The sequence below is a fragment of the Mixophyes fleayi genome, chromosome 6 (assembly GCF_038048845.1).
Source record: "Mixophyes fleayi isolate aMixFle1 chromosome 6, aMixFle1.hap1, whole genome shotgun sequence".
Lineage (NCBI taxonomy): Eukaryota > Metazoa > Chordata > Amphibia > Anura > Limnodynastidae > Mixophyes > Mixophyes fleayi.
In genome coordinates this window covers 56905113-56923669 of record NC_134407.1, presented here as the reverse complement: position 1 = coordinate 56923669, position 18557 = coordinate 56905113, and the positions used below count along the sequence as shown (strand labels likewise).

Below are 18557 nucleotides of genomic sequence, written 5' to 3'. Positions count from 1 at the left end.
CCAGCTACTGTTTTTGATTAAATTGGTTATCACTAAAGAAACCAGTGGATATATAGCTTTTAGAGGCATATTCAATTGTTTGATTGTCCCGCGGCGTTAAAAGTATTACCGTTATTACTGCTGCGAGCTGAAATCCAGCGTTAAAGGTACCGCAATAACGGTAATTACGCGCACTATGACGTTAATAGTGCGCACGCCGCATTACTTTTCCGTGTAACGCCAACAATTGAATATGCCCCCCTAGTCTTACAATACCATGTCTTACAATGCCAGGTTTTCTTTGCCTGGGATTCCCATATGAACGAAGGAGTATATGAATGGATGTAATTTTCTTCTTATAAACTTGATGTCTTTCCCCACCGCTCGCCTTCATGACCAGGCCAATTTTCACATTTGGTGTGTGCATTTTAATAACTCTTTTATTTCTTAAAATTAACTTTATAATTTTTTTTATCTGAGAGAGTTTCCTTTTGGTAGAATAGTTGAAACAATAATGTTGTTGTATTAGTTTGTTTTTATTAACAATGTTTATTTTTTTATTTCTAATATTTGTTTTATTATTTTTACTTTTACATATACTAATAGTGGGGAAAGAGTCTGATGATCTACCCTGCACACTAACATTATTGGATCTAATGTTATCTGGATCTCCTAGCACATTGATGGGCAACAGGCGGCATGATGAACCTTCGCCTGCTGGCCCCACATCTTTCAGGTTTATGCCCCAGCTCTGACTGCTATTGAATAAATTGAGTACAGTGCAGTCAGCACCAAATTATCTCCCCTTTATGGGGATGAAGTATGAATTGTTAATTAGTGGCCTTTAGTTATTAATTAGGGCTCATTAGTTTATTAGTAGTGCAAGGGGGATGTGGGGTGTTAGGGACGTGGAGTCAGATAGGGAGTTAGAGTATATGTGGGATCTAAGGGTATTTTGTGGCAAGCGTAGCTTTGAGGGTGTGGATGTAACTTTGACGCTGCTTTGTTTAGAAAAAATATTTTTATTTTTGGATAAATGTATATTGTGGTTTCTGGGCGCATGTAGTAATGTAACTTTATTGTGATATACATTTATACAATATACATTTATTCAACTCTTATTATAATGGGACATATTCAATTGTCGGCGGGTTCCGCCGTGGAAAAACTAATACAGTTAATACGTAATCTCTTGCTGGATTTCAGCTCGCAGCTCCAATGTGCCCACGGGGAGGGATAAAACAGGAGCAGAGTAAGAGAGAGAAGGCCAGATGTGTGGTTATGTGTATTATTTTAAATTATTACTGATATTGAGGGCAATGTGCAACTCTTTTGAAAGTTAGTAGGCTGCATCTGCAGAGCTTGAAGTTCATCAGGTCGCCCATGTATGCTAGCTGCAACTTGATGTCAGAGTGATAGTATTCATGGCAGATATATATTGATAATATCAAGAATGAGCGCTAATGATAACCAAAAAGCAGCCTAAGTCATCATAAGAGGAGCCACCTGCTTCCCCAAACAGATATACATAACAAAATGATCACTCACAGCGCTGAAAGGGTCACACATACAGGAATGCCAGCATCAAACGGAAAGCTGTAACATAAAATGAAATAGACATAGGGCAATACAGTCCCAACAGTTGAATGGGGTATCCACAATATTAAGGCAGATAGACCCGCTTCCAGATGTGTTCCAGATAGTCAAATAAAGGATAACCACGTGAAGGGGCCCCCCTTAGTTGTATGCTTACACCTTGACAAAGAATCTCCGTGATTCGAAACGCGTTGGTTTAACAGGGAAACGACTGCTGGGACGACCAGAGGGCAGCGGCAGCAGCTACAAGCCGTTTGGACTTTGGGGTATTATCCTTGTTACAACGTACATGCTGTATTTATTTTGCCTTGAGGTACGCACCTAGAAGCAGACTAGCTCTGTGGATTTTTTAGACATTTACTGTCATTTAATAAATGGTATTATGCTATGATTTTATTTTTTTGTACATGTTTTCTTGTTGGAGCATGCGGTGAAGTCAGCGACTAACATCCCTATCGAGCTTTGATTGATGTGCTGTATTCAAAGAAATTAGCTTGTAAGCATACAACTAAGGGGGGGCCCCTTCACGTGGTTATCCTTTATTTGACTATCTGGAACACATCTGGAAGCGGGTCTATCTGCCTTAATATTGTGGATACCCCATTCAACTGTTGGGACTGTATTGCCCTATGTCTATTTCATTTTATGTTACAGCTTTCTGTTTGATGCTGGCATTCCTGTATGTGTGACCCTTTCAGCGCTGTAAGTGATCATTTTGTTAAGTATTCATGGCAGGTCCAGACCGAAACTTCCCTATTAAAGGAATCCTTATCCCTATTCCTAAGCCATAGCTTCTACTCAACAGTGTGTGAGGAGGTCCTCAGACTTCTGCACACAGTATTCACTTATAGCATGGGCCAATAATTGTGGTGCACATGGAAAAATTTGCTGCCCGCCACATATGTATCACAGCAATAGGGGTGCAGTGACAACGTAGAAAGGTAATGGGCAGCCAGACAGTTGTTAAGTTGTTTTACCAAAGATGATAAATTAAAGGGACTCTAACCTCAATTGATTCCTCTGTTATCGGTGTTTGGAGGAATATAAATGTGAAAGCACTGTGTGTAGAATCTGTGCTGCTCAATGTCTGCATTTACCAGTACCCGCTAGGCATTGTGGGAGTGGACATTGTGTGATGTTGTCAGATCACACTACAGGAGAGCTTTAATTTAGCTCACAGAGACTATTCTGGTTACTGCATGTTTCTAGGTGGTGCCAGTAGCACAGAGACATGGCACAAGGTCTCCGTCCCATTAAACCCCTGGTTTTCAATCAGTACACTGCAGAACAACTGGCTCATTTGGCTATCCGCAGCCAGTGGTGAGGTCATTGATAAATAATAATCTTTTATATGAGGAGGAAGGTGGACAGGGAAGACCTGTAAGTGACATTGACAAGTCCTCAAGAAGAATGGCACCTCTCGTCCAAGGCCAGACACCATGCTGGTACGATCAGCTATAGGACAGTCCACACAGCCAAGTAGTGTGTGTGTATATATATTTATATTACTCACATAAACTACACAGCAGTGCTGTCCTTTCCATTGATGGACTGTTGCAATAAATAATGGTTTTGATAGATGAATGCAGAAATACCATGAGATAAAACTATTTCATAACATTTCTAACACACATAAATCATTAAATTAGACATTTGTTTTTTATGTTGTTGGATATGAATTTTAATTTAATGTTTCTAATTTATGTGGAATGAAAGAAAAACAAATTTCAGCCATAAGTATATTTAAAAAAAGCAGGTTGGTGCTGATTTTATTGCATTTTCTACAAAACATACAGAAACAGTAATATTTTAGTTATTTATAAACATCCTACATATCTTTACAAGCTTACACAGACACTTATGCATACATCGGGTTCAGGCAACCCGACCATGTTTTGTTGAGCTACAACTCCCAGAATGCTCAGCCAGTAGCTTGCCATCATGTCGGAGAGTTGTACCTCTACATTACATATTACACGGAGTGTCGAGTCTTAACTTCCTATTAAATGATTGTTAAAAGTCTGTTTGTGCAGCACACAATATCAGCATAAATTGCGCAAAGTTCAGTAACCTCTACAACTGTTGCTGCCAGTACGCCAGATATAGGATATAAAACATACACCCAACATAGCATGCCATTGACTTCAATGCAGCACAGTAATCAAGTACTTATTAGTACTGAATTGACACACTTGTGTTATGTATACACTTCAGTACCTGTGCAATAAATTAAACTTACAAAGTGCTTCACTTTCTATATACAAATTCATTAAGACATTTTCTCAATCTCTCTTAGGACAATTATTAGTGGTTAGTAATAGGAAACTGCAATAAGATTCCCTTGGTGACCGTGACCAGCAAATTAAGAAATAACAAGTGACAATTTACACAACAAGTGGCCAAATGTCTAAATTGTTCAATAAAAACAGAATGATATATTCAAGTAAGAGTAATAAAGTGTTGTTTATACCAAAGAGCATTTGGTAAAGTTGGCAAATAATATATTTTTTGAGCCCTTTACGACGGGTGGGATTTCTCTTTTATACAATTTTAAATGAAAATTAACATTAAATCACAATTTTAATCTGCTGTGTAAAATGAAATATAAATGCATTTTAGACATTTTAGTGTGACTAGACTCCTAAAAAAAGGATATTCGATTGATTATCATGGCTTATCAGTGTTGTAGCCAATAGTCTCAATTAAATTGTTTTTGTTATTGATGATTTATGCTCCTCCTAGTGTGTTTTTATAACCTACTGGTGTATACAAAATAATACTGGTAGATATGGTTAGGTCTGGGACAGTTTGACCTGAAAATAAATTGGATGACATGTATAGTGACATTATTTTTTTTTTTATTTATCTTGGGGTTTTCCTGTCTATACCTAAGAACTCTTATCTGCATCAAATACCTTTTGGATTATATTTGTGCGTTTAACAGTCCTAGGTCTGAAAAGAGATTATTGAGACTTCAGAGTGGATTTCTTTACTTAGCCTGTAATTCAGTTTTAGAGTTCCTAAACAATGCCTGCGGCACACTGTGCAACTGTCGGGCATTGTTTATTTTTAGACGACTGCAGCAGTTGAGCCAACGCTCCCAGCATGATGATTGATAAAGCATGCTGGGAATTGAAGTCCAATGACAGACTGTTTTGCTAAAAGACCGGTTTCTAAGCAAAGCTTTTTTTTTTTTTGCAACCATGGAGGCTTTGAAAAGTGATAGAAAACGGCTCTATCACCAAGTACAACACAACTGGATTTTAAGAGCGATTTAAGAGCTGTTTAAATTAAAATAAGTGAAAAACCTAAAAATATATTAATTAAAATTCTGTTTTTAGCGCAATACAGCATCCATTGCATGTTTTCACTTGTGCATTAGTCCAATTGGTAACTATTGGCGGAAACCATATCATTCTATAGGCTCACCAGTTAGGCAAATCTATTCTTAGTGTTCAGCTACATATGAAGTAGTTATGAGAGAGGGTTTAAAATGTCTTTTTTAGTTTTGCTTCCTTCTTGCGAACAATGCCGCCTCCACTCCTCTCACGCTTTTCCTTTTTGACACAGAAGTATTTGGTTACACTTTTCCTGCACTGCTCACACTTAACAGCGCAACACCAGTGAAACTTGCAGTTACAGCTGGAGACCATGTCTGCTCTTCTCTCCTCCACAACCAAGCCACAGTCTCCACAAAGACGCTTACAGCTTCTCTTTTCCCACTTGCTGAGCGTCTTGCCTCTCTTCAGGCATTCCCTGCCTTCTGTACCCAGAAGTCCCAGCGTCTTGTTCTCCAGGCAGTAATCTGGGGAGTCTTCCAGATGAACAAGTTCTTTCTTGGATATAGAGCTGAACGTTTCAGCTATGGCGCCTCTGCTCGCTGCACTGTTACCTGCTCCCTGCAGCAGATCCACTTTTAGGGCTTTGTGATATTTTTCTTTTAAATAATAGCCCACCTCTCTAAACTCAGGCAGCTGAAGCCAACAAGTTTGGGTAGTGCAGCTTCCAGATACCCCATGACACTTACATGTCCTCTTCATAGTGCTCTTCACTGCCTGTGTGAGAGGGAAGATTTAAGTACAGTAATAATTGTTAAACAGGGTCACATTTTACTAATAGCATATGCAGCACAACATACAGATTACTATTATTATCATTGATTTGTACAGTGTCAGTGTTCCACAGTGCTGGAAAGTGGGGAAAACAGGACATACAAAGAGTAGGGAGTATCGCCTTATGAAAGAGAGCTTACATTATAATTGACACAGCTGAAATGAGAGGAACAAATGAACAAGTTGTGATGGTGCATTAGTGTGGGTAATATAGATGAGGCGGGGTGAGAGGTGGCTACAAGAGACAAAGCACGGGTCAGCGGTAGATCTAAGAGGGTGCTTGGGAGATTATTTTGAGATGAGATCTGATATGTATGAAGTGGCGGTGTTGAGCGCTTTGTAGATAAGGGTGAGTAAATTCAACTGGATTCTGAAGGACACGGAACCAATGTAGGCATTTTCAGAGTGGTGGGGAAGATAAGTTCCGTTTTGGATATGTTAAACATTTTGGGTAACTTTGAGACATCCATGCGGAGATAGCAGAGAGACAGTTAGATACAAAAGATAATACAGAAGGGTAGAAGTTAGTGAAGGAGAGGTAGATTTGGATGTTCGTGTAGATAGAGGTGCTATGGGAGGCCAAATGAACAAAATAGTTCTCCAACAGAAAAGGTGTACAGTGAGAAAAGCAGAGGGACCACAATATATAGTGGGAGTAGAGAGCAGTTCGATAGGTAGGAAGCGAACCGGGAAATAACTGTGTCACAAAGGCCAATGGAGTGTAGGTTGTGCACAAGAAGAGGGGTGACCTAACAGTGTTGAAAGCAGGAAAGAGGGTCAGGGGTTTAATTATGGAAAATTACCCTTAAACTTTGTTGTAAGGCGATCACTGATCATTTTGTGAGTGCGCTCTGTGGAATATTTGAGGCAGATGCCCGAATGCAGAGACTTGAAAATAGAGTGAGATTAGTAAAGGTGAAATAAGTGGTTGTAAACATTCGCTCAAGTAGTTTTAGGGAAAGGGTAGAGAATTATGGGTGAAATGAGGCTTTCTTTAGTAATGGTGATGGAAATATGCCAGTGGAGAGAGGCCAGGCGCGGGCTGGCAAGTTTCAGCCCGGGGGGCGCACAGGCGGCCGCATCACATGACACGCGGAATTCAATGACATATTGCGCCACTGAATGATTCCCTTGGTGTAAACGGAGTATACCCATGGAGGCAGAGGAGAGCCGACCAGGTTCATCGAAAATCCGACGGAAAATCAGCAAAAAGGAAGCATAATCAGAAAGAAGGGGATCATCCCTCTCCCACAGTGGGGAAGCCCAGGCTAAGGCTTGGCCATTGAATAAGGAGACCACATATGTAACTTTAGACCTATCAGTAGGAAAAATTTTCGGTTGAAGTTCCAACTGAATTGAACACTGATTGAGAAAGCCACAACAAAATTTAGGGTCCCCATCAAACTTGGCCGGAGTAGGTAACCTGAGCGTTGAGGAAGTCACAAGGGAGGCCTGATGTCCCGAAGGTTGCTCAGGAGGAGAAACTGATACTGCTGGTTGAATTGCTTGAAGCGTATCCAGACGACCAGCAAGTGTCTGAAGGCATTGTAGCAACTGGCGCTGTGTATTGTCCTGATGTTCAACTCGAGCAACAAGATGCTGTAGCATATCCTTTGCGGAAGGCTCCACCGGAGGATCCGACATTAGGGCCTGTTCTTACTGTCACGACTCTGAATGATTTTGTAGATCCCTTGCCTCTGTTTAGATAGGACTTGCCCAGTCAGGAATGCGGAGTCTAACGGATAGGAGGTATTCACCAGGGATCCGCGCAAGGGAATATGGACTCCGCTGCTCCTATTCCGCAGGTCGCGGTCTCCCAGACAAGAACTAGCAGAGGGTAGTGGGGGCAACACACAATGAACAATGAGGATGATGATATTCACAGGATTAAAAGTTCACGGCTCACAAGCATCGCTAGTAATAATAATAACACTGGAGATAGTGGTAATGCTGCAAAGTAATGTATTGGCTGATGGTACAATAGAATGAAGAATATATATATATATCGGCAGATACAAAACACGGCAAATTGGTCAGAGTACAAAATGCAGATACATCATGCTACTTCATAGTTGGTAACCCTTGACAACGGCATGGGACGAGTAAAACAACAGTTCAAACGCAAGGATGATAAATGGAGAATGCTTGGATCCAATAACGTAACACATGGCAGATAGATGTGAATCACTGGTACAGCAATAGTCCAGACAGAGTGATAATGTAGAACTGGCTGATCCGAAAACAACAATGATTCAATGTAGCAGGTGGGTTACTGGTATCACGGTAATTCTCTTTATAAAAAGCAATAAGCGTTGAACTTGTTGGTTCTACAGATGACAATCCCAAATGACAAGAATGAGCATAAGTACATCAAACAGTTCGTTACCTAGAAGTAGCAGAGGAGCGAAGTGTATCTGAGCCGTGCGTGGAACTACAGATGACAGGTAAGTTCAGCAGGAGACACATCAATGAAGTAGTAGCGATGTTGCACCAGCCGGGTAGATATGGAAACTTGAGCCGTAGGATTAGCCACAGGTGCAGCAAGTAATTCACCGTAGAAGTTCAGCGTGCAGGTGAACAGCGGAGAGGAGTTTCAGACAAGCCCAGCGTGGAACTACAAGTGACAGGTACCTTCGGCAGTAGATTTATCCATGAAGTAGTAGCGATGTTGCCCCAGCCGGGAAGAAATGGAAACTTGAGCCGTAGGATTAGCCACAGGTGCAGCAAATAATTCACTGTAGAAGTTCAGCGTGCAGGTGAACAGCGGTGGACAAACAGGAGGTCAAGTACTGGCAGCCAGATCCTAATGCAGACTGAGTAACACGAAGAACAGGCAACAAGCCAAGGACCATGGATAGTTTAAATAATACTCCAGAACAAATGAGAATCGGGAGGAGGTCCAGAACAAGGTAGCAAGGAACACCTGTGTAAAAATAGTGTCTCAGAAGCAGGAGTAAGCTCAATTACCGTTCCTAGATGAAAGTCACAACGCCGGCACCTATTTATGGGACCGGCGTGTGACAGTAATATAGGTTCATAAACGCATTGCTGGCTGAGAGAGTATACTAGGCACACTGCTCTCAAAACATCTAAAAAGGCAAGATTTTAAGAAGCAACAAAAGTTCTATCTCACAATGAAGGTCAATGAGTCCAGGGATCATAAGTAGGGGACAGACTAGCTTTGTTAAAACAAACCTGGATCTGAATTAGAGTACCAGTGTGCTCAACAAAACCTCAGTAATGGCTTCTCGAATGGAATTAAGAGAAATACAAACAATGTATATATTTTTAGTCTTGCAAATTCCAGAGAGGTCCAAAATCAGACAACAGTCAAAAACTGGATCTGCTAAGTGTCATTACTGAAGTTCCTCTGCTCAAAAAACAATGAGTACCTGCAGGACTATATTAGATCAAAACTTCAACCAACTAATCAGAAGTAACATATTTTGCATGGATTCTGTGCTTGCAGCTATAGAGATTTCATGACCTCTATAGATTTCAAAGATCAGAAATTCAGCGCTGTACAGCGCTGCGGACTTAGTGGCGCTAAATAAATAAATGATGATGATATGTCTACAGAAACCAAACTATATTTGTATAACCACAGATGCACAAATTCGGGTGTGCAGCACTCTTAAAGGAGCGACTGAAGGGAGATGGAAAGATTACAAAATGAGTTTTCCCCCAAATTTTCTGGGAATTAAATCTGTCTGGCAAGGAATGCAAGCTTTTCAGAGACGAGTTTCACAGGAACATCTGCAAGGGCAGTGAGACAACAGAACAGTAGTGACGTTCCTCAATCAAAGGAACCAAAAAATTGATACAAGAAGCAATGAAAGTACTTCAATGGGAGTAACTGAATCTACTTTCAATCTCTGATTCATGTAGCTGGAGAGGACAATGTCACAGTGGACTTTACAAGAAAAATCAATCTGGAAGAGATGAAGGTCAAAGCAATGCTACCCATTTTAACCATTAACACCTTGGTTTCCCTTAGCACTGAACATGACATTGGAAGAACCCTGACCTTTGCCAAACAGACAGGATGTGCAGCACTAGGGTACAATTTGCTGGGCTTGTGCCTGAAGGTGTGGACAATTAGTTCAATGTGTGTAGAAAAGAATTTTCAGAAAGTGTCATTAACACAATGATAAAGACCCAAAAGTATGATACTTTTTCATTTTCATTCTGGGGAAGTCAGAAGGGTGAAAATCCTAGAACTGCCCAGATATAAATCTGGAATTTTTGAAGGACAATTGAGACAAAGGACAGGCTATCAATACTCTCAGGATCCCAATTGCAGCAGTTCTTTTTTGGAGGTACATGTGGCAGAATATATGTTCATATCACTGTTCTTATAGACAATTAAGTACAGCAGCCATGTTAAAACCTTTTTGTAGCACCACAAGACGTAAATAGCATCATGAAACTTAAATCTACTTCTTTTCCTGTAACTCTTAACCACTACTATTTTGTATTGTATTTTATATATTGATTGTATTCTTACTTACTGGATATGTTTATTCTATTTGTTTTTATTACATACAATTTTCAATATCAATATACATTCAGAGTATAACTATACCTTCCTTCCCGCCTCGTTATTATGGAGATTCATGGCCGCTCTTGCATCTTGTCCCGTCTCTAATGCATCCACAAACTGCTTAGATATGGCCTCTCCAAAACCCACATTGTCACTGCAGCCTCCCCACAGCCACCCTTGTCCTCCTGCAAGAAGGAAAACAATACAAGTCAATGAATATGTTAAAGTGGAAGCGAATAACATTTCATAGAAAAGAGCTTTCAATCTATGCCTTTCAAAGTTTTTATAAATGTCAATGTATATGGACAAATGTATTTAGTACAGATGAGAAACTAGACTTAAAGGCACAGGGTAGTCTGACCAGTAATATGATATGTATTCATTGACATCATGTAAAACATACCTCTTAATAGAATACATATGGTTATAACATTTTGCATTGTGTTTAATCTTTACAGCACCTGTCAATCTCAGCAACTGGACTCTCATTACTATTGTCAGTTACACTTCAAATGAGCACCTGAGATCATTGGTGTTGGCAATACCCATGAGGTCAGTAGTGGTCAGGCTAGGAGACACCTTTTCTTTTCACGTCTACATTTATTCGCCTTCCTTGTATGTCCCTCTTTTATTTATGCTTTGCTTTCCCCCCACCCAGAGTACTCTGGTGCCTTACAAATCAATTATAATAATAAATAATATTAATAATAATAATGGGCTTGCTATGCACAAGGACAAAGACCTGATGCATTTGCGTAAAACAAAAGGCTCCGTGCCCAGATATTTTGGCTTGTAAATAACCTCCATTATATTGCAATCTCTGATTGAAGTTCACCCGTCACATCCCCCCAATATAATGCAGTACCATCACAGTATTTATATAAAGAGAGCTGCATATATGCACAGAGGACATTGGGTGTGTATAAGTGCATGGCCATCCCCTAAGGTCCCGTTGGCAGTGATAAGGTGGGGTTAAGCTGATGGTGCTCTGGTCCAATAAGAGCCGGACTGTGGTTGGCGTGAGAGTGATTGTGCAGATCAATAGCTTCCTACTGGTCTGTATGGTCACACCCCTGAGGATTTGCGCACAGCCTAGGTTGGGCTTGCAATAAGTAACTGCACTGCAGTCCCGTCTTCCCCGTCGCTATGCATATATTCTTTAAATATGTAAGTACAGCTGACTTCTATTAAAAAAAATGATGTTCTACAATAGAGTATGTAGAACAAAAGCAGAACTATCGCCACTTCCAGCGGTGTATCTGCTATGGGGATAGGAAGTGAGGTGGCCCATTCACTACACTGCACATGAGCCAAACTCATGCTCACAAAAGAGTGAACCAAAAGTACTGGGACCCATAGCAAAAACAAGCACCACTCACATCTAAAGCCCCATAGCAGTTAGACTTAGACAGTGGCAGAACTTCACAGCTCTATATACTCTATTGTATATGATAATTTGACTAATAGAATTCAGCCAGTGGTGGAACCACCAGCTGTGCGCTGGTGCATGGCAATAGGGCCCACTGCCGAACCGCTGGCGTCCACTTAAAGCAAATTTTTGCACCAGGGCACACAACCTGTTAGTTCCGCCTCTGATTTCAGCCATGTTCCACCTATCATATAGAGGTTACTAGTTAAAGTGAGGGGACAAAATACTTGCTCTAGTGGAGTAAAAATAGAATACTGGATATATGTGTGGACAAGACTTTACACTTTAGTGCACAAAGGCCATAAATCTGAGGATAAATGTGAATGGCTACATCTGTTCACAACAATGCATTGCAGTGCAGTTGTTTAGGCTGATTAACAAATGACTTGTGCAAACATTTAATCCCAGTTAGATTATTTTTTCGTTAAATAGCATTTTAAGTACCTTTTCAGCATGGACCTGATAATAATTTTTCTTACCTTCTACCGTCTACATTTTTCGTAGCTTCTACAAATCATTATCTCCCTTTCAAAAGCTCTCTTGTCAACAAACAAAAAGATGCTTCTGGACACAGACACTGTCAATCTGTACACAGATACAGACTTACTGCTCTCTGCATATTCTGGGATGGCCGAGAGAGTAGCAGACAGAGCTCAGAGGCATATTCCAAAATCTCCACTTACTACATTATGTGACTGTTGTTGCCATGGTAGTTCAGAATCAACCAATCATGGACAAATATATTGGCACCCTTGCACTTGTTTCAGAAAACTCACATTTTGTATTTACTCTAAACATAGGGTGAAATTAACAACCGTAATTGGTCTTCACAATCCTTTCTCTGTTACAGAACCTTTGTTTTTGAATTTGAATGTAATACTGTATATCCTTTCAAATCAGAAAATGAAAAGAAATGGCATTGACAAAACTATTGACACCCTAGACTATATTTGATAGCACAGCTTTTGGTCAAAATAACTGTATTCAACCGCTTCCTATAGCCACAGATGAGCTTTCTGCACCTCTCTCCTGGCAGTTTGTTCCACTCTTCTTGTGCAGCCTGCTCCAGTTCTCCCAGATGTGAAGGTGTCTTCTCTGATCTCTCCACACGTGCTCTATAAGATTGCCATCTGGACTGCTTGCTAGCCACTTCAGAACAGTCCAACATCTTGTCTTGAAAAATTCCTGGTGCTTTCTGAAGTGTGTTTCCGGTCATTGTCCTGCTGAAGGACCCACAACCTTCAATGGAAATCCAGCTTTCTGACACTGGGTTCAATATTGTGCTCCATAATCATATGGTGATTTCATGATGCCTTACACACATTCAAGACACCCAGTGCCAAGTGCAGCACAGCATCCCCAAAACATCCCTGAATCTCCTCCATGTTTGACTGTAGGGACAGTGTCCTTTTCTTTTTGTTTTCTGTAAACATAGGGATGATATGCTTTACCAAAAAGCTCTAATTTCGTCTCATCTGTCTACAGGACATTCTCCCAGAAGGAGTTTGGCTTGTTCAGATGTTTGGTTAACTAAAGTCGGACTTTCTTATGTCTGTCATATAGCTGGGGGGACCTCATGGGCCTCCTTTCATATAAGACCCGTTCATTAAGGTGGAGATGGATGGTGCAAGTTGAAACTATTATATCTTGTGTCTGAAGGTCTGCCTGAATCTGTTTGAGAGGATTGCTTTCCCCACCATTTGAACAATCCTGAGCTATATTTTTCAATCAAGTTTTCTATTTCCAGGGCAGTTGGCTACAGTGCCATAAGCTTTAAATTTCCTAATAACATTACGCATGGTGGAAAGGGGAACATCAAGGTCTCTGGAAATTGCTTTGTAGCCATGCGATTGTCCATGCTTGGCTACAGTCTTCTGTCTGACCTCAGACCTGAGACTCAGACTTTCTTCTTGCTCACTGCAGAACACACAGTGACGCAAAACTGGAGAATGAGTCATTTTCTCTATTCAAGCTGATTTAATGACTGATTTTTAAATTGCTTGCGCTTCATACTCACCACAGCTGAATTCAGTTTCAAAGTGAAGGAGAATCGCCTGCCTGAAGTCTAATTATTACTAAAACGTTTTTGTCCAGCCCATTTAAGGATTTCTGTGTGGTATAAGCTATCACTTCACTTCAACAATTTTCTGGACAAAATGATGCATTATTAAAAAACAACTGCAAAGGTGGCAATATTTTTGTAAATCCATAATAATAGCCTAAAAAGAAGGGGAAATGGTAAATACTAAAATTCTTCTTATAATTATGTTACACAACAAACATTCTTTTTTCATGGTATTGGGTTCCCACTTATTCATGTTGGAAGATATTTTTTAAACTGAAAATTGAAAGATCAAAATCCATACCCGTATGTGTTATTATATACATTGTTATGTTTATCCAAAGTAGTAACTAAAAGAAGCAGAAACGTGTGCAATCCCATTAATAGCTAGAGATGTTCACTGACCCCAATGTTTTGGTTTTAGTCTTGGATCTGGATTAACTTCGGGTTTTGGTTTTAGCAAAACCGTCCTAGCGTGTTTTGGTTTTGGATCCCGATTTGGCTCTTTTTTATCCCTACACTATTATTAACCTCAATAATATTAATTTCCAGTCAATTTTTGTCAAGTGACAAGAACACTGCTACCCCTGTTTCTGTGTGTGCAATGGTACTGGAGAGTGACAAGAACACTGCTACCCCTGTTTCTGTGTGAGCCATGACACTGAGCAATGGTACTGGAGACTGGAGAGTGACAAGAACACTGCTACCCTTGTTTCTGTGTGAGCAATGGTACTGGAGACTGGAGAGTGACAAGAACACTGCTTCCCCTGTTTCTGTGTGAGCAATGACACTGAGCAATGGTACTGGAGAGTGACAAGAACACTGCTACCCCTGTTTCTTTGTGAGCAATGGTACTGGAGACTGGAAAGTGACAAGAACACTGCTTCCCCTGTTTCTGTGTGAGCAATGACACTGAGCAATGGTACTGGAGACTGGAAAGTGACAAGAACACTGCTTCCCCTGTTTCTGTGTGAGCCATGACACTGAGCAATGGTACTGGAGACTGGAGAGTGACAAGAACACTGCTACCCCTGTTTCTATGTGAGTAATGGTGCTGGAGACTGGAGAGTGACAAGAACACTGCTACCCCTGTTTCTATGTGAGCAATGACACTGAGCAATGGTACTGGAGACTGGAGAGTGACAAGAACACTGCTACCCCTGTTTCTGTGTGAGTAATGGCGCTGGATCTCCTGGGGAGCGAGGCACTTATGGAATACAAAACCTGCGAGATCCGACAACGTAACAATGACGTTTTGCCTTGATTCAGAGCCGAGGACGCGCGGAAGTACTGAGCCGGCTCGCAGCCTACTCGGATCCCCTAAGTTCGGGTGGGCTTGGTTTTCAGAAAACCGAGCCCGAACATCCCTGTTAATAACAATCAGTTTATGCTATCAAAGCACACATATTCACAGTCTTTTATTGTTAGGTATAATATACTAATATTACACTGTACTGACAATGTTATACCAATATATAAATTAATGGAACAAAATAAAAAAATGCTTGTGTTCTAGAGTGTTTGGAAATATAGGGCCTGATACATTAAGGCACGCAAATCAAATGTATTCTGCATTTTTTTTTAAATAAAACATACGTCATTGGTGAATACGCACGTCTGTCGTCAACTAGAAGCAGAACTGAAGAAATGCCTCTTATTGAATACAGGGCAGGGTACACTCTGCTCTGACAGACACAATACACTGCGGGATACATACAATACATATGTGGAATCTAAAGTCCCACATAACACTATTTCTAGTGATATTGCTGTTAGCTGGACAGAACATAAGCTGTTTGGACCACAGAGACCAATAAAGCGCCATCCCATTTCTTACCCAGCTGTCCGTTTCTGGAATCATCACAACCACAATTATCGAAGTCTCCGAGGCTGCAGTTCCTGGTCAGTGTATACATTACTCCAGCCGAGCTTATAGCATGGACAAAGGCAGTTTCCCGGTTTGCTAGAACACAGAAACAGAAGTACAAATGTTTTATTTATTTATTTTTCCTATATATCTAAGTTGTAGTTATTCTCTGTTACAATCCAATAGAATGACAAAGGGGTTTATTTTCTCTAGTAAATGGGTTAGACTTCAATGGTGGGACTCTATGGGCCTCATACAAATCCCACAGCTGCGTTGTTTTAAAGAAAAATTTAATCTGCCCCTAAGTGTATCTTGATGTGATCACATAGAAGATACACCAGTCATCATCATCATCATGACCGTCATTTTTAATGTGTATTAAATAAAAAGAGAAAATATATAAAAGCACAGATTAGGCCCCCAGCCCAAAGTGAAAAGAGTACCAGCACTCATAGCCTCGCCCGATTAAAGATAATGTGGGGACAATCACATCATAGGGCGAAAGCTGCACCCAGCACCAGGCTGTGATAGGCTGGGCTGGTCCCATTTAGCAAGGAAAAACCAAAGCCAGTATGCTGTGGTCACCACGGTAGTGCTGGCGCTTGTAGTTCTATGAGTGGCAGCATACCCAACCAGGATTCCTGAGACCAGTAGTCGGACATACTAAAACTCTATATTATAGAAGTTGCATTGTGGCTTTTCCTTAACCAGTTACAACCTTAAGCCAATAAAAACAATGTTATCAGTTTCCTGATGATTAGTGTAACTACTTAACAAGACACATATCCAGGGGAATAGCATGTCATAGTAATAGAAAAATACTGCTATACTTTATATGTAGCTTTATTAGCCATGCTTTTTGCAATTAACCCCATGCTCCTTATCATTAGCATTGATAAATGAGCTGTCACTGTTTATGCACAGAAAATATCTGTCCTACATATTTTTATCTCCTAAAAAAACAAGATGGACACCCACAGTAAATATTGCAACAAGAACCAATATAGAATGCAAGCTTCGAATAAACCATACAGATCAGATTACATAAAAGACACATTACACTACGTTTCCCCTGTTGATCGTGGACTATAATTATTAGATTGTGTAATATGAAATGTTTCAAGATTTTGGCAATTCAATGCGATATTTTCACAGATGAACGTTGCCACAGGCCACACAAAAAGTGCCCTGAATGTTGGCTCAATTTAATGCTGCTATTTATATTTGACCAAAATCACAAGTTAGCACTGAAAGTTATACATCATAGAGAAAATAATCCATATCACTGTTTTGCTTGACCATTTTCAAATACATGAGAGTTTATGAGCAAGTTCAGGATTATGGCAAGCACTGGGCACACATTTCTACCCAAAAGACACATTTAATAATACATGTTTACATATTGCATTTGGATATGGTTGGACCTATAACGGCTGCCAAATATCTATGTTTTTCAAAACCAGTCCCTTTTTTTTTTGCTATTGATCGTTATTCAGACTATTTTTCTCTTGAATTCTTTAGCAAAAAAAATATTTCTAATAAAATAGGAAACAATTATACTTGCCAACACCTACAATATAAATAAAATAAATAAATCGGGACACACTTGTGCCTGCAATTTGCATTGGTCGTGCTGACGCTCCTTGACCACACCCTGATCAGCAGGACACTCCCATTTTTGCCTCAATAAAATCTGTGCAGCCAAGGAAAGGATTGTTGGGGAGATATGATCCTTAGAAGTTACAGGCCTGGATGAATCAAAGCTGAACACTGAATGTAATAAAGTTTGTTTCAAGCTCAACTCATGGTCTCCCTTCTTTTTTTTTCTCCCCTCTTCTTGTCTAGTTGCCTCTGTAAGAATTGTAGCTGTATCATTCATACAGGTGACTGATGACCATTTTGTCGCATCAAAGAAATGGTAGAAGCAGGGGAGCAGCCATAAGATATATTCCTGATTAGCAGCAGAACAGAAGTAGAACAGGATTTCTCCTTCGCAGTGTAGACTCCATCAGCGTCAGCAGTCACAGGATGTGCGGTAATTACCTTAAATGAAACATTTATGTGGTGTTTCAACATGCTGGATCCTAATCGCCATTTACCTGGAACCTCATGTTTGTGGATAGTCACAGCTCACAAACAGAAATCAGGTGATTTCTTGCTGTGAAGTAAGATTTTGCTAGTTTTAGCACCAAGGGAGCCTGAACATGACTTTATCATCATTCCAGAGAATGTTTGATCATGGAACAAGTCTGCTCAATTTACCGGGGTACTGAAAAAGGAACGTTTCCAATAATGATAGCACTGTGGCTATATTTTAAAGATTAGAAGTCCTAAAACAAGTTTATTATTTCCACGTGTAATATGTTTAAACTAAATGAATAGACTAATTTGTAACAAAAAGAATAAACACTTGTGTCAAGGGCACTTGACATAAACGTTTTATGATCAACTTCTGTGATGTCTTCCATGGCACATGAACACTACAAATGTCATTCTAAACAATAAATGTTTACTTGAGAAGATTTGGTCTGCATGTGACTATTGTATATTGTTTATCATGAATCTTGGAACTTTGTACAATTTTAAACTTTCTGAGAAGTAGAGCTAAGAAGAAACTCAGAATTAAAATACTGAGGAACATAAAATATATGAAGGAATTACCAAAGCACCATACGGAATAGACTCTGCAACGAGACTAAAATCTGGAGAAATGATCCTACTAAAAGACATAATAATTCTAACCTGGAGAAATGAATCCTGTAGAAAGAGAGGCTCCAAGTGGTGGGTAATTCGGTGGAAATGGAATCTGGAGACGAGATAAGAAAGTCCGGTTGTATTGAGATTCCAGTCTAGAGAAGAGGATCCTGTTGAAATGAATGCTCCAGACTGGAGAAGTAGGTCCAGATTCATAGAGGCTGCTGCCTGTTGTAGAAGATCCTGTAGAATGGGGGTTCCAGTCTGGAAAAGAG

The 18557-nt window shown here is 40.1% G+C and overlaps 1 protein-coding gene across 2 annotated transcripts in view; it reads right to left on the bottom strand.

Annotated features, from left to right (window-relative positions):
• Nucleotides 1–3313: 3313 nt before the first annotated feature.
• The window catches only part of WNT8B (Wnt family member 8B), a 38018-nt gene continuing 22774 nt past the window's right edge, over nucleotides 3314–18557 (bottom strand). Inside the window, exons 4-7 of one of the 2 annotated variants that reach the window (XM_075215203.1) lie at nucleotides 18331–18546; nucleotides 15559–15684; nucleotides 10273–10415; nucleotides 3314–5630 (exon numbers count right to left, since the gene is read on the bottom strand). In XM_075215203.1, the coding sequence (XP_075071304.1) occupies nucleotides 5064–5630; nucleotides 10273–10415; nucleotides 15559–15684; nucleotides 18331–18546 (1052 nt within the window). In that variant the 3' untranslated portion in view covers nucleotides 3314–5063. The remainder of the gene's footprint in view (nucleotides 5631–10272; nucleotides 10416–15558; nucleotides 15685–18330; nucleotides 18547–18557) is intronic. The other variant, XM_075215204.1, reaches the window with a different exon arrangement.